We start from the raw sequence: 14,026 nt of genomic DNA, 5'->3' as shown, positions 1-14,026 counted from the left end.
CGCGCTGGTAATGGGCGCTCAGAAGATGCAGCAGAGGCAGCACTACATTACCACTGCAAGGTTGTGGAAAAGTGACACCTGTGTTTTCTGAACCAAGTTTTGGAGCACCAACACGGCAACACCCCAAGTAGTATATCTTATTTAAGTTTGCCATACTGTGCCACAAATCCAATTTTTTGTGATATGAGCAGCATAATTGTAACTGTGCTTTGCTGCTTGGATAAAGGCACTTAACTAAAGTTTTGCAAAGGGATTACTTTAAAGTTTGAACCTGAAGAAATTTGGTGAAGACGACCGCTGCCAGCTATATATGAATTCCACTCTTTATGGAGTCCCATTTTTTTTTTCATTTCTCTTTTCCTGTACACCTCCTGGAAACAGAGCTCAGTTGAAAAAGAAGTAATCAACCAATAGGCAGTTCTCTACATGCAAGATAGACAAAAGATGAGTGATTTACCATGCAGGATCAACTGATGCAGCTGATACTCACCAAATTGCATTTGGGCTGAATGGCTGTGCCTTCCCAGCTGCTATCCTACTGGACCAGCCAGGCCTGGAGCGGAAAATAGATGCTCTTCTAGTCTTCTCTCTTCAACAATATATGATATTCATGACAAGATACAATTTTCAATAAGCAACTTTGACCAACATTTTACATAGTAATGCTAGTAAAAATGTATAACATTCCGATCCTATTTTCATGTCGCCAATTTAAATAGACCTGTATAGATCAACGGTCAAATTTGAGGAAAATTTGACCAGCCAAATTCTAAGGCATCATATATTTCTGAACAGAAGGAGCACGATATAAGCATTGAGCAACAAACATGTCTGCCACTAACATACCAGCCTTTAGGTATGATGATTCATCAGTATTAGCATTACTAGTCCATCAACCCGTGCTCCGCACGAGCTAATATTTTTAGAAGCTATTGTATTTAAAAATAATTTAAAAATTAAACTCCTAGCTAATAATCAAAATTGTTTACCTACTACTCTCTTATTTTTCAATACTTCAACATAATACTTATATAGATATGTACCTATCTTTGTCCAGTTGTGATTGATTTTTAATTAATAATTACTCTATGCACTTTTTCATCCATATTCATACTTTTTCCATTTTGTATCACACCTCCAATCCTCCATACATTATGTTTAGCATACAAATCAATATTTTGCATCGATTCCTCACATACATGTATAAATGGTCTAAATGGTGGCACACATTATGTGTATATACTTTAACTTATTATTTTTATATTAACAATAACATAAATAGGTAATTTAGAATTATATATTAGTTTACTTTTTGACATTTCTGTATGATGCACATGAAGATTATTAGATTAAGATTTAGATGTTTACTTTAGGTTATTTTTAATAATGACATACGTGGGTAACATAGATAAAATTTTAGAATGACATTTTAAGTTATGCTTTATAATGATGTGTATTAGTAAATTGGACAAATATTATGGGGTTACTTTAGATTATTTTTTATAATAGCTGAGCTCGGTAATTTAAATATAGGTTTAGAGCTTATTTTTGAATATTTTGGATAACTTTTTAGAAAATATAATAGATCAATGGCTATGATTATTAGAGTTTACAAGATTGGTGTTTGATATTTTTAATTTTTATGAGAATTTGTTTCTTTTTTCTAGCTTGTCTCGTGGGAACTAATGTGGAGTCTCTAATGAAAAAAAATGAGACTATTACCATAAACTACCTCTCGTTTGTTAAATATTAGAACACAATACTTATGTAGATATATACTTAATATCTTCATCCAATTGTGATAGATTTTAGTTAGTAATTACTCTATAATATTTTGATCCATATTTATAACTTTAACTTTTCACTTTGCATCATAGGTATGCGTTTGAATTTGTTTAATGAACCCTAAGTTTGAGATAAAATTTTAGCATAGAAATCTATATTCTCATCACTTTATATCCTTATAAATGGTGACACACATCATGTGTATAGACCTTAATTATTATATCGTATACCAATAGTGCAAGATATAGATGGTTTAGAATCATATATTGCTGTATATTTTTAATTAAGGTTATTTGATTCAAACGTAGGGTTACCTTATGTTATTTTTAATAATAGCATGTGTGGGTAATATAGATGTAAATTTAAGGGGCTAAATTTAAATAATAGTGGTAGGCAATTCAATTGCAAATTAGAGGATTATTTTAAATATTATTTGTAATAGCATAAGTGGGTAATTTTGATGAAGATTAGGGGGTTACTTTAGTTTATTTTATATAATGGAAGAGGTGGGTAATTTATATATAGATTTAGGGGGTTACTTTAGGCTATTTTCATAATGGCATAGGTGAGTATTTTTTTTAAAAACATAATAGATCCAATGGCTATGATGATTTGAATCTATCGATTGATGGTTGGATGTTTTGCTTTTTTGTGAGAATTTCTAGGATTTCTCTCTTTTTCTAGAACGTCCACTTAGGAATTCTAGGTGGCTTCACCTGGAGGCTTCAAAAGGAGCCTCCAATTAGTAATAGTAAGATTGAGATATTATAAAACAGCAACTAGCATCCTGACATCAAGTATATCTTTATAGGAATATCATTGAATATCCAATGTTATAGGTAATTAAGGTTGTTGAGTGTAAGAAAAGTAATTCACATCTTTTGCATATAAATAACAATTGGAAATGGCAATACCCACCTGCAAGCTAGTTTTCTTTCAAACAAAAAACATGCATATCATTTTGTTAGTCTAGCACATGTGACTTCAATATTATCAGTCCAACATGGCTATCTCCTACCCATTCAACATGGTTCAATACAATTTCAATTCAGGAGGAAAAATTTGACAAGTGATGCAAAATAATACACTGCTATAGTCCACACAAATTACATGACACCTAAGCAATGTTGGAGCATCTAGCGGCACACTGAAGGCTAATTGTCAGAAATCTGCCAATATCAAATGGTCAATTTTCTCAAGGGGGAAATTGAAGCGCCTCTCCGGGTTTTCCTGTACATAATGAAGGGAATCTCATCAAAGAAAAAGATCGATAGGATTAGAACTAGAATAAATTGCAACTAAAAACAAATTTTTATTTATCCCAACAGGCAGTATTTAGATGCATAACATAACATCAGAATGAAAACTTCCTTAAGGTCTCATCCACACTACAGCCAGTTGCAAGGTAAAGGTAGAGTACTGAATCAAACCCTCTTTGTCAATGGTGAATAGTCCGAGAGATTCCTGGTATCGCAAAGCAATACCAAGAGGTCTTGTCGCTTTTGATCGCACACAAGCAGAATTGCTAAAAAAAACATCCGTTGGGAAGACAAACGCGAGGTCCAAGGGATAGAATAATAGAACCACATATAATTCTTTCCCAATGCAATCAGAGAGCTTGACCTGCAAATCTGTGAGGACATCATCAGAAACAGCGTCAATTACCAGCATCACCCTCCACATTCATGAACTAGCGATCGAGCCAAAGTACATTTCTGCATAATCAGCGCAAACCAATGTTCTAAATAGCGGGCTACAACATTTCACGGAGAGCTCTGTTTAGCCCGCTATTTAATACAACATAATTGTAGCGGCAGTTAGAAAAAACCGCTATAATGCTGCTATAGCTCCGCGATAACTTGCTATTTGGAACACTAGCGCAAACTACTTCAATTACAATGGCTTACGCACGCAACATAGGTGGCAGGTGGGGTTGATCAGCTGATCAAGTACCTTGATGAACTCCCGGTCGAAAACAGCCTCAGCCTGAGTCCAGAGCTTTGCTCCCCACCAACGGCACTGATATGGTTTTACTACTACTTCTGCAATAGAAGGTTCAAGTAATAGAGTAGCACAATACAAAATCGAGACGAAGCTCGCTGCTGTTTCTCCGGCAAGCCGGCCAAGAGCTACCTACTGCAAGCCAGAATTTTCATGAAGACCACGATCAGATCCCCGGATATACTCTTCGAGCGGCGGCAGCATTTGCTAGGCCAGATTCTTCAACGCACCCACTCTGGGCCAAGGTACTTCGGGTTGGGCTTTGCTTCACGGCGTTTAGCCGGGCCAGCCGGATCGAGCCCATCTTCAGTTCCCGCCTCCTCTTCTGCTGAGTTCCCGCCAACTTGCACTTCCTTTGCCTTCAGCTTTGCCTGCATCCAAGCTTTCCTCTTCTGACGACCTGTCATGGGTGCTTCACCAGCAGACAGGTTCATGACGGGCACGCCATCCTGCGCGCAAACACCCAACCAACAGCGCAAACACCCAACCAACAGATCAAACCACAGCTTACACCACGCAAAAAGGTAAAACCAAGCAATGAATCAAACCGCACCCGCCTCCAACACGCGCAACAAGGCCACCGCGGGTCCTGGGCCTCCTGGCCAATGTTGAATCAGCGGTGGCAGCGTGGCATAGTCGCAGTGGCTTTTTCCTGGCGGCGGCGCCTGCCATGGCGGTGGACTTGTCATCAGTAAAGTAATCATCAAAGAGCTTCCGTCGAACCACCTTACGCCCTGACACAGAGCCACCATGCTCTGACGATGAGTCACCGAAGAACATATGCAGAAGCGAGCTCATCTACACACAGCAATCACCATTTTATTCACATATATATTGCACATAGCCAATTGATTAAAATATTAGAATTAAGTAGGAAACATAACCACACGAAAGACGTGAATGCACTATATAAACAAGCATTATATTTATGAACTCAAAAATAATCGTGCCATTGGAATTCGTGATAGAATGTATCGTACTAAAATTTGGATAAGCTTTGATATGCAACTTCAAAGTCTGCTAGAACACAGTGGATTGTGGATGTACCCACTTCACTGAGAAGTCTGATAGAATGTAGCATAGAATTTTTGCAAAAAGAAAAAAAAGGAGGAATTTGATATACAAGTTCCCAGACATTTCACTTGAGACTTGAGAGTTGATATTTCAAAGGTAAAAGCTCCAGTGCAGTTCATGAGGATCTCACTGGAAATTCAGCGTTAGTAACTGTCTTATATGTGCATTTGCTATTAACATCTCTGTTACTTAAGTATTGTTTGGTAGATCTCAAAGGAAAAAGTATTGTTTGGTACTGACTACTGATTACTGAACAATGAGCAGGGCATAAAGAGGAACGTGACGGATTAAGTATGACGAAGAGGCAAACATTGCAACATTGGAAGTTTACTTGCCAACAAAATGAGGCATTCAAAGCTGAAATCATTGCTCCGTATCAGTAAATGGCACCTCATGATTCACGCAGAGTTCAGACCAATCTGTTTGCACCGAAACCAAACAGCATCCCTCTCAGCTCCTCGTACGAATTTCAGCAAACAGTTGGCTCGCACGCACGCAACGCTAGTAGGCGGCAATCCAACGACCCAAGGAGCCATTACCCTGGACTGCCTGAACCAAAGCGGCGGCACACTATTCCGAAGCATCGCCACAGGTCGGATCGGTTGGTTAAAGCATCGCCACGAGCTCGCACGCGCAGCGTTTGCCTATGCAGAGAGGAGAGGAGGCGGGGGAGAGAGCGGAGACCACACCTGGAACGGGAAGGGATTGTCGAACTGGCTGGAACGGCGTGGCCGCCGCCGCCGAAGCCGGGGAGCCGGGCGGGAGAAATGGGGGCCGGGCGCGTCCGGGTGGAGGTTGCAGGACCCGCGGTCGGCGCTCAGGCGAGAGAGGAAGGGAGCGGCGGGCGGGGCGCCGGCGGCGGGCAAGCGGGCCAAGCTCTTTTCCCCCCTGCCTGGTGCCTGCTGGTAGCTTGCGCGCCAAAATAACCACCACCCCACGGGCGGGAAAAGCCCAGAATATTTTGTCGGCCCATCTTGGGGTTGGTACTGTGCATTGGCCCAGTACGAGGCCTTCCTCGGTGTATCTTGGATTGGTACTGTGCATTGGACACTCGCCGCCACGCCACCCGCAGACAGAAGAACGGTCGCGGGGCGCCGAGTGAGAACGAGGGACCGGCGCGCGCGGTCACGCACGAGGCGCGCGGCGCTTCGGGGGGCGGCGCCCGCGTGCTGCGTGCACGGGCCTCTCCTCGTACCCGAGTGCTTCGGGACGTGGGGAGAGGACGTGATCCCTTGCCGTTCTCACCGCGTCCTACAGGGACGTGTTTGTCAGCGCCACAGGTGCAGTGGGGCACACACCTGCCGCACAGCCGCACGGCTGCCGCAGCGTCCCACGCGCGCTGTCAGCGGAGCGGAGGGATCATCTTGCGACGCGGTCCTCGACTCCTCGTGGTGGCGGCTTGGTTACCTTCCTAGGGTGGTTTCGTTTCAATTTTCACGTATTGTTCTCCTTATCTCCTAGGCCCTTTTACATTCGCACCGTGTGCTGCTGGTTCAGTGTGGTTTGTGTTCAAGTCTTAAACTTAATGCTCCAAAGTTAATTAGTCAAACTTTTAACAAAGTTGTTCTCATGTTAAAAACTAGCCAAAATCTTAACAAGGTTGATCTCATGTTGAAAATTAGTCAAATTTCTCCTTAAACTTTTGGCAAGACTAATCTTAGACAAATTAACCTTTATGGCAAAATTAGTTATAATAAACACATGAACAAGGGTGGAAAACGATTACACACGCCGATACACAGCCTAAAGCCTACGACTGCTACGAGGATGTCAGCCAGACAGCCACCAAGCAAAAAGGATGGAAAGGAATCTCCTCAACCTCAAGCGTCAAGCCCCACTCCTCCGCGACTTTTGCACTCAACCCCTCAGAAAAATAAACCAGTCGCTAACTTGCCCCCGCGCCGGCTTCCCTCCGAAGGAACACACGCAAACGATCCTGTTAATTTCCCTCGTTTTCTTCTCTCCTCGCGCTCCACACCCCCCCACCCCAACCCCAACCCCTTGGCCACCCCGCACCGCCCCCTCACCGCCGCCGCCCTCCCCGGAACGACGAACGCCGGCGGGGCGATCGGGACACAAGGCCTCTCTGTGGCGGCGATCGCGGGGCCGTCGTACCGCGCCGCCGCTCCATACACCGGAGAGGCGGAGGCCATGTCGGGGGGCGCACGGCCGGCGGCCTCGCAGCAGATCGTGCAGTCGCTGCAGCGGTGCGCGTTGCTCCCGCCGGTGGGTCCGCCCTTTGCGGACGCGCTCGGCGACTACCACCGGTTCCCCCGGCCGTCGTCGTCGCCCGCCGCGGCGGCGGCTGCGGCGGCACCCCTGGCCGGCGGTCGCGGGGGCATTGAGGAGGGGATCGTACTCAGGGCGCCGGTCAGTCGGCTCTCGCCGGTGCGTCCGCCCTTCGCTTCCGCTCCCGGTGACTACCACAGGTTCCCCCGGCCGTCGTCCCCTGCCGCGGCGGCAGCACCCCTGGCCGGCGGCCGCGGGGGCATCGAGGAGGGGATTGTCGCCAGGACGCCGGTGAGTCGCCGCTTCGAGCGTAACGAGGAGCTTTGCTACAGATGTGCTTGTTGTTTTTCGGGGGTTTGGTGAGGAATTTGTGGGGTTTTGTGGGAGGTTCGAGCTGTCATTTGGCGGAATCCTTTCCGCGATAATCGCGCCCCTTTGTTCCAAATGACTTCTCTCGTGTCGTGTATGATTCGCGTGCGGATTGAAATTGTGCCAGCTTGTTAGTTTAGCCCAACAATTTGGGGGAAGCTGAAAATGCTGCGGCCTGAAGCTATCAGCCGTCAGGTTCAGGTATCGAAAGCAAAGGGGACAGATCATGTAGTGTGATTTGCTGGTCTGCTGTAAGATTTGAGGTTTAGGATGGTGGTTATGGTTTTTTAATGGCCAATAGTACAGGAAGTGTTCCTTAAACCTGCTTGGTCAATTGCAAGTTGCATCATACCTGCTTTAAGAGCAGGATTAGGTGCCTGTAGTGCCAATTCAGATGACCGTTGTTTTGTGACAATTTATCTGTGTGTTTGCTGTTGTTTTGCCAGGTTGCAAGCAGTAAGAAAAGTCTCAATTCAGACTCTTCTGTTATGATATCCTCTTGTGCGTCATGCCTTATGCTTGTATTTATTACAAACTAAAGCTTCATCTTGCCATTTTGAGTGCTGGTTTCTAGAGATACCAGTTTTATTTAGTGTAATGGAGCGGAGTCATCATGGATCACCTTGGAGCACTGTGCTTGCTTAGGTTATAGTACCAAATTGGATGCTTCTCTCAGATGGTTGGCAGAACTTTTCAGGTTGAAGCTCCGCAAATATAGTTGTGTTAGCATTAGCATTGGTGCCGAAACATGCTTCTCTTGGATAGTTGGTAGAACTTATCAGCTTGAAGGTCCACAAATCTTTGGGACTGTGTTGCCAATTTCTTGAGATGAAACTGTATTGTGATATCTGGTATTCCATTTCTTATGACTGACCTTATGGTTGAGAGCCAGAATATACTTGTAGCCTATAGATGTTATCTGACATATGCTCATCATGCACTTATCCTTTTCTTGAGGGTTTGTCAGGGTTTAGCATGTGTTGCAGGCCACCACTTGTGGCTATATCCAATGTAAGCCATCACTAAAACATTTCCTCATTTTATGTGCAGCTAAAAAGAAAAGCTCCCTATGAAGGAAGTGGTATTGCTGAGTCACTCGAATTGGTTATGACCAGTCATGGCTTCAATGGAGGAGTTGGCACTCCACTGGGGGCCCCAGTGTCTGGAAAATCAGCAAGGACATACAAGTCAAAGGCTAAATGCTGCAAAGCTGAACCTCAGACACCTATATCAAATGCTGGCAAGTATAAACTTGTTGTTCGATGACACTGGTTACATCTGCATATTTTGTTTGTTTCAAATTCCTCTTCATTTGTATTTGTCTGTCTGATAGTTAAATGCATGCCTTTCTGTTGTAGCAGGTTCACCTGGCAATCCACCTACTCCAGCTGTTCCTTGCCGCTATGACAGTTCACTAGGTGATGTCATCAGTCGCATATGAAAATTTAACTGTCATAATCTGCCATTTTGATGCTTATTAGATATGTTATTCTGGTAACATTGTCTTGTTTCCTATCAGTTATTTCACTGTTATTGTTTGTTTCATATCAATTCTTTAACTGAAGCTATTTATGTGATGTTTGTTCAGCACTATTGACCAGAAAGTTCGTCAGTCTGTTCAAGCAGGTTCAAGATGGAATTCTAGATTTGAATAGCACTGCAGAGAAGTTACATGTATGAAACTTTTCCTCATTTAAGCTGGTGTTGCTCTTTGTCCCTCTTAGAATCTTGACACAAGCTTCTGGGTGATTTATGAAAACTCAGGTTCAGAAAAGGCGCATGTATGACATTACGAATGTCCTTGAGGGAATTGGTTTGATAGAAAAGAAGTCGAAGAACAGAATCCATTGGAAGTAAATATTGTCTTTCTTCTCTGCTTACACTTCTATGCTTGTATGGTTATGGTGCATCATGCTAACACCATGGAATTTTAGGGGTTTGGATGAATCAGGAACTAACTTGGATAATGCTCTTTCAGTTCTGAAGGTACTTATTTCTGTATATTCCTCTTTCATTTCGTGTAATCATTTCCATATTATCAAAATCATGGTCAGTGTATCCGTGCTTAGAGCCTTAGACATGTTAGGATCCAAATCTAAGTATTACTTGGTGTAACCTTCTTGCAGAATGAAGTTGAAAATCTTAATCTCCAGGAGCAAGCATTGGATGAACATATAAGGTTGGAGTCTGCTGGAAGTTGCAAAACCATTGACTTCAGTTTTCTGTGCTTCTATTTCAAATGAGAATAGTGATACCTTCTAAAAGTTAATTCTCCTTTGCAGTGAAATGCGAAAGAAGCTAGAGACGTTAACTGAAGATGAAAACAGACAGAGGTAATCATATTTCTTTGTGTTTTGCATGTTGCTGTTTTACGCTTTAATCATGTTTATTAGTCCTGTTTAGGTGTCTATTTCTTACCGAAGATGACATCAAGGGATTGCCATGCTTTCAGGTTTGCTTAAATTTCAAAGAAAATTCCATAATGCTGTTTTCTGAAAGTTCATCCTATTTCTGACTTTCCATACTAGATTTAACTCTGATCCTAACTATTTCTGAATATTCAGACTATACTTAACAGTTAACACCAACCGTGACTATCTGTACAGACTGTACTGAATTATGTTGTGAGCTTATATAGCCTTTATCAATATGCAGAACCAAACTCTAATTGCAATAAAAGCACCTCATGGGACTTCTGTTGAAGTACCCAATCCTGATTTGGTAAGGAGCCAGTAAAACAATGACCAGTCCATATACACTTCATTGTATGTTTAGTTATTATTAACTATTTGATGACTTTTGCTCAATTTGTTTCATAAGATGGCTGGTGAGAGCTTTCAAAGGAGATATAGAATAATAATACGGAGCACAATGGGCCCAGTTGATCTCTACTTGGTTAGGTAATGTTTGAATCTTCTCTTGAAGCATGTGCCTTAAAAAATAAATTATCTGACTCATCCTTACTGTATTATTAGTAACTTTGAGGAGAAATTGGAGGGAAAGCTGGATGACATTGCGACACTGGCAAGTCACACATATTTTGCAAAATGTGCTGCTTCTGTGAAAGGCCCCAGAACAAAAAGAGCACAAAGGAATAGAAAGGAGGCGGTGCTTAATGCTCAGCAGATCCATAAAACTCCTGATCTGAATGCTCCATGTCCTTCTGAAGGAGTATTGAGGAAGATTTTACCTAAAGATGTTGATGTAAGTTGAGACCAAAACTGTACATATTTTACCTTTTTTATTTAAATAAATTTCTATACAAGGTTAGGCATTCCATTATAATATCAGTTAAGAACATCCAATTCTAACCTCAAGACTTTAAAACAAACACAGTTCTGGACTCCAGTTCTAACTTTAGATGCATACTCTTGATTTGCATCTTAATTTCTTTTTGTCCCTGTATTTTGCATTATTTTTACTTGTGAAAATACATTTAGTTTGCCTCTACATGTTGTTTCTTCTCTGCCCAATAAGATCAAAGCACATGGAAGATTCAGTGATTGACAATCCTACTACATTTTTTTGCAGAGTGATGCAGACTACTGGTTGCTTACAGATGATGATGTTAGCATTACTGATATGTGGAGAACAGCACGTATCCTTTTTTAATGTATTCATGAGGTCTTGTTTATATATCATCTGCTAAAACTTTATAAGTGCTTGGAGTTCCTGAGTTGAAGTATTGATCTTAACATGGTAAGCAGCAGAAATGGAGTGGGATCAGATAGACCCCAATGATTTCTTAGCTGAAGAGGTGAGCACCCCAGGCCCAGGGACACTCAATCAGCAGCCAGATGCAAATGGTGAACCTACAGCTGACGGCCCTAACCATGGGTAAACAAGAAGATAATACCACGCTGGACATTTTGGAACAACCTGAACTCATTTTCCTCACGTCCCACGCACTCAGCGAAGAGGCAGGCTTGCAGCGGCCGAGATGCACATGCTGAGATAGGCCTTTTGTTGTGGACTAGCGGTGGTGTGTCTGGTAACTTATACAGCGTATCGGTGGCATGGATGCACGACGATGCTCCAGCCAGTCGGGCAAACTGAAGCTCTGGTTACGCAGGCGCCTCCAACTTGTAGGGTAGGTCAGGTTTATGGCAATCCGATTCTGCCTTGAAATGGTGCCACAATTTTGTGTACATATTCTGTCTAGGCTGGCTAGATGTGTAGAGAGGTATAATTCATGAGTAACTTACTGTTATGTGTCTAGCATCGTTTGCAAATTCCATGCTGAGAAGTGTAAAGACATTGCTTAAACTCTAAAGCAGCTGTACTACCAGCTTCCAGATTTAAAACGCTCCAGTCAGCATTCATGATTTCAGCACTGCAAGTTGAAATTCAGGATACATTGCTATTTTTAACGAGTTTTACAAAACACAAGCAGCACTAGTTTCAGTGGCATCCCCTACTCTATATATATATATAGACTACATGATTCAGTAGTAAGAACAAAACGGGCGCACATCGAAGTGCCTGTACTTCACCGGCGGCCCGGCGCATCAGTCGCCTCCCTTCCTGATCTTGCCAATCCAGCTGGCCACCACCGGCGTCAGCGCCACCGTGGGCGGAAACCTGATCGGCGACGCGGCCTTGTGCGCGGCGTAGGCCAGCGCGAAGGTCCCGACCTTCCCTCCGGTCTCGCCCGTCGCGATGCCAACCTGACCGTGCCCACGAGACAGAACAGAACAGTTGGTAACTTGTAGTCCGTAGCCAAGAACACACACAGGTACAGGTAGCAGGCAGAGAGATGGCTGTTTCAGCGGCTGGGTGGCTCTTACCTTGGCGAGCAGGTCCTGCACGTCGACGCCGGCGCTGATGAGGAGGTAGCAGAGGGTGAAGGAGACGAGCGAGAGCGAGATGGAGGTGGCCAGGTACGCGCCGCCGTACTTGGCCAGGAGCTCCTTCGCCTGGTCCGTCCGCGACTTCTTCCCCTCGCCCCCCTCCTCTCCCTCCTCCTTGGAGCTAAACACCTGCAGCAGCGACGCAATCCGTTCAGCTCACAGGTGCAGAGGTGCTTGGGCTGAAATTGGTCGGTGTCTCGAGCTTACTTTCCAGAGGCCGAACTCCAGGCCGTACTTCTCGGTGATCTCCTCGGCCGTATTGGCCTCCCCCTCCTTCGTCTCCTGCACGGCGCAGACGGCGAGCCGCCGGCGCGGCAGCGGCGGCCGGAGGGCCCGGGAGGCGAGGGAGCCGCGCTGGAGCTGGAGCTGGAGCTGCGGCGGCGGCAACCGGTGGTGGCGGCGCTGCCTGCCCGTGGGCGCCGCGAGGCTGGGGAGGAGCAGAGCCGTTGCCGCCATGGACGGGCGGGGATTGCTGGGACTTGGGGCGGAAGTGGAAGGAGCAGAACGAAGACGAGGTGGGGACAGGGCAGGACAAGATAGGAGAATCGGGGGGCGCTTTTGCTTTGTGATTGATGGACGGCTGAAATGCGCTTGGGCCTCGGCGTTTCTGGGCTTAGAGGCTGGCGTGCGAGAAGCCCAGGAGTGGCAACGTGAGGCGGGAGCAGCGGACAAGTTGCCCGTCGCTGTGCCAATGGAGTACGGAGGACCGGCGTAACTTTTTCTTTGGTGGGTGGGGGTGGGGGATAAGAACCGGCGTAACGTTGAGGGAAACAAGCTAAGCTCCTTGGATAAATTGGCAACTCTCAAATCAAACTCGACTTTCTAGCCATATATTTTCCTGTTCTAAACAGGCTTTCAAGACATTGAATTATCTGGTCCACAATCAAAACTTTTAAACATTAATTTTCTGAATCTTATCTTGATTCCAAAGAGCTCTCAGCCCCAGTATGATTGGTGTTGGTCAACGCTCAAGGTACAAGTCCACTGGACAGGGCTCCAAAACTTAAATTATCCCATGCATTTTGAGTCTTCTCTGTTTGATATCAGGGGTCAGATCAGGGGCGGATCTAGGGGGGCGAGCGGAGCTCAAGCCCCCTATCACCACTCGGACAATGGAGCTCCTCCTTAGCCTCTCCATGATTTTTTTAGAAAGAACAAAGAAGAAGAGAAGGGAGGGAAGGAAGGGGAAGAAGAGGGAGCCCCTACTAAGCTCATGGGCTGCATCCGCCACTGTCAGGGGTGGATCCAAATATATACAGTAGAACTGGGGCTTAAGCCTCCTCCTACACGCTAGAGCTCTATGGAGAGGAGGCCGGAAGGAGAAATGAAAAGAAAGGAGTGAAAGAATAAGAAAGGTGTAACATCCCAATTTTCTTATGCATTTAAAAATATGGACCCTAAATTTTTTTTCTAAAATTTATATAGCAACTTAAACCCTAAAGGCTTGCATTTGAATTATTGCATCTAAATATATTTTTCATAAACGCATGTGCATATGTTTGAACTAACCATCCCCTCGCTTCAAAAATATTCGATCTCTCAAGCCCACACTCCAAGTTTTATTCAAATTTGAACCCAAATCCATATTCAAACAAATGAAAACCACTAAAAGCCTAACCAAGCCGACGCCTTCCTTTCCGACCCAATTTCACAACCAGCCCAGCTTGTCTCCACCTCTCTCTCTCTCTCTCTCTCTCTCTCTCTCTCTCTCTCTCTCT

At 44.5% G+C, this 14,026-nt stretch overlaps 2 protein-coding genes and 1 long non-coding RNA gene across 5 annotated transcripts; 1 reads left to right on the top strand and 2 right to left on the bottom strand.

The window, feature by feature from the left end:
* Positions 1-3,784: 3,784 nt before the first annotated feature.
* On the bottom strand, positions 3,785-5,839 carry LOC117863369 (uncharacterized). The gene is made up of 2 exons (XR_011898755.1): positions 4,340-5,839; positions 3,785-4,235 (listed from the first exon to the last, which is right to left on the bottom strand). It is a non-coding gene; the product is annotated as an uncharacterized lncRNA (long non-coding RNA).
* A 989-nt stretch (positions 5,840-6,828) lies between these two features.
* Positions 6,829-11,788, top strand: LOC117865341 (transcription factor E2FA). 3 transcript variants are annotated; one of them, XM_072295063.1, is made up of 14 exons: positions 6,829-7,380; positions 8,509-8,698; positions 8,820-8,876; positions 9,047-9,132; positions 9,223-9,311; positions 9,393-9,444; positions 9,585-9,637; positions 9,741-9,791; positions 9,862-9,910; positions 10,114-10,179; positions 10,279-10,358; positions 10,434-10,662; positions 10,990-11,056; positions 11,169-11,788. In XM_072295063.1, the coding sequence occupies exons 1-14, from the start codon at positions 7,012-7,014 to the stop codon at positions 11,297-11,299; spliced, it is 1,569 nt and encodes a 522-aa protein (XP_072151164.1). In that variant the 5' UTR covers positions 6,829-7,011; the 3' UTR covers positions 11,300-11,788. The 3 variants fall into 3 exon arrangements, with proteins under 3 accessions (XP_072151164.1, XP_034605401.1, XP_072151163.1); XM_034749510.2 differs by having other exon boundaries at positions 11,163-11,788; XM_072295062.1 differs by having other exon boundaries at positions 6,830-7,380; positions 11,166-11,788.
* Positions 11,789-11,792: 4 nt separating this feature from the next.
* LOC117865342 (uncharacterized) lies at positions 11,793-12,890 on the bottom strand. Its single transcript, XM_034749513.2, has 3 exons — positions 12,516-12,890; positions 12,246-12,437; positions 11,793-12,125 (listed from the first exon to the last, which is right to left on the bottom strand). The coding sequence occupies exons 1-3, from the start codon at positions 12,762-12,764 to the stop codon at positions 11,967-11,969; spliced, it is 600 nt and encodes a 199-aa protein (XP_034605404.1). The 5' UTR covers positions 12,765-12,890; the 3' UTR covers positions 11,793-11,966.
* Positions 12,891-14,026: the final 1,136 nt, after the last annotated feature.

Source organism: Setaria viridis, chromosome 7, assembly GCF_005286985.2.
Source record: "Setaria viridis chromosome 7, Setaria_viridis_v4.0, whole genome shotgun sequence".
NCBI lineage: Eukaryota > Viridiplantae > Streptophyta > Magnoliopsida > Poales > Poaceae > Setaria > Setaria viridis.
The sequence above is the reverse complement of the archived record's forward strand: the minus strand, read 5'-3'. Positions and strand labels throughout refer to the sequence as shown.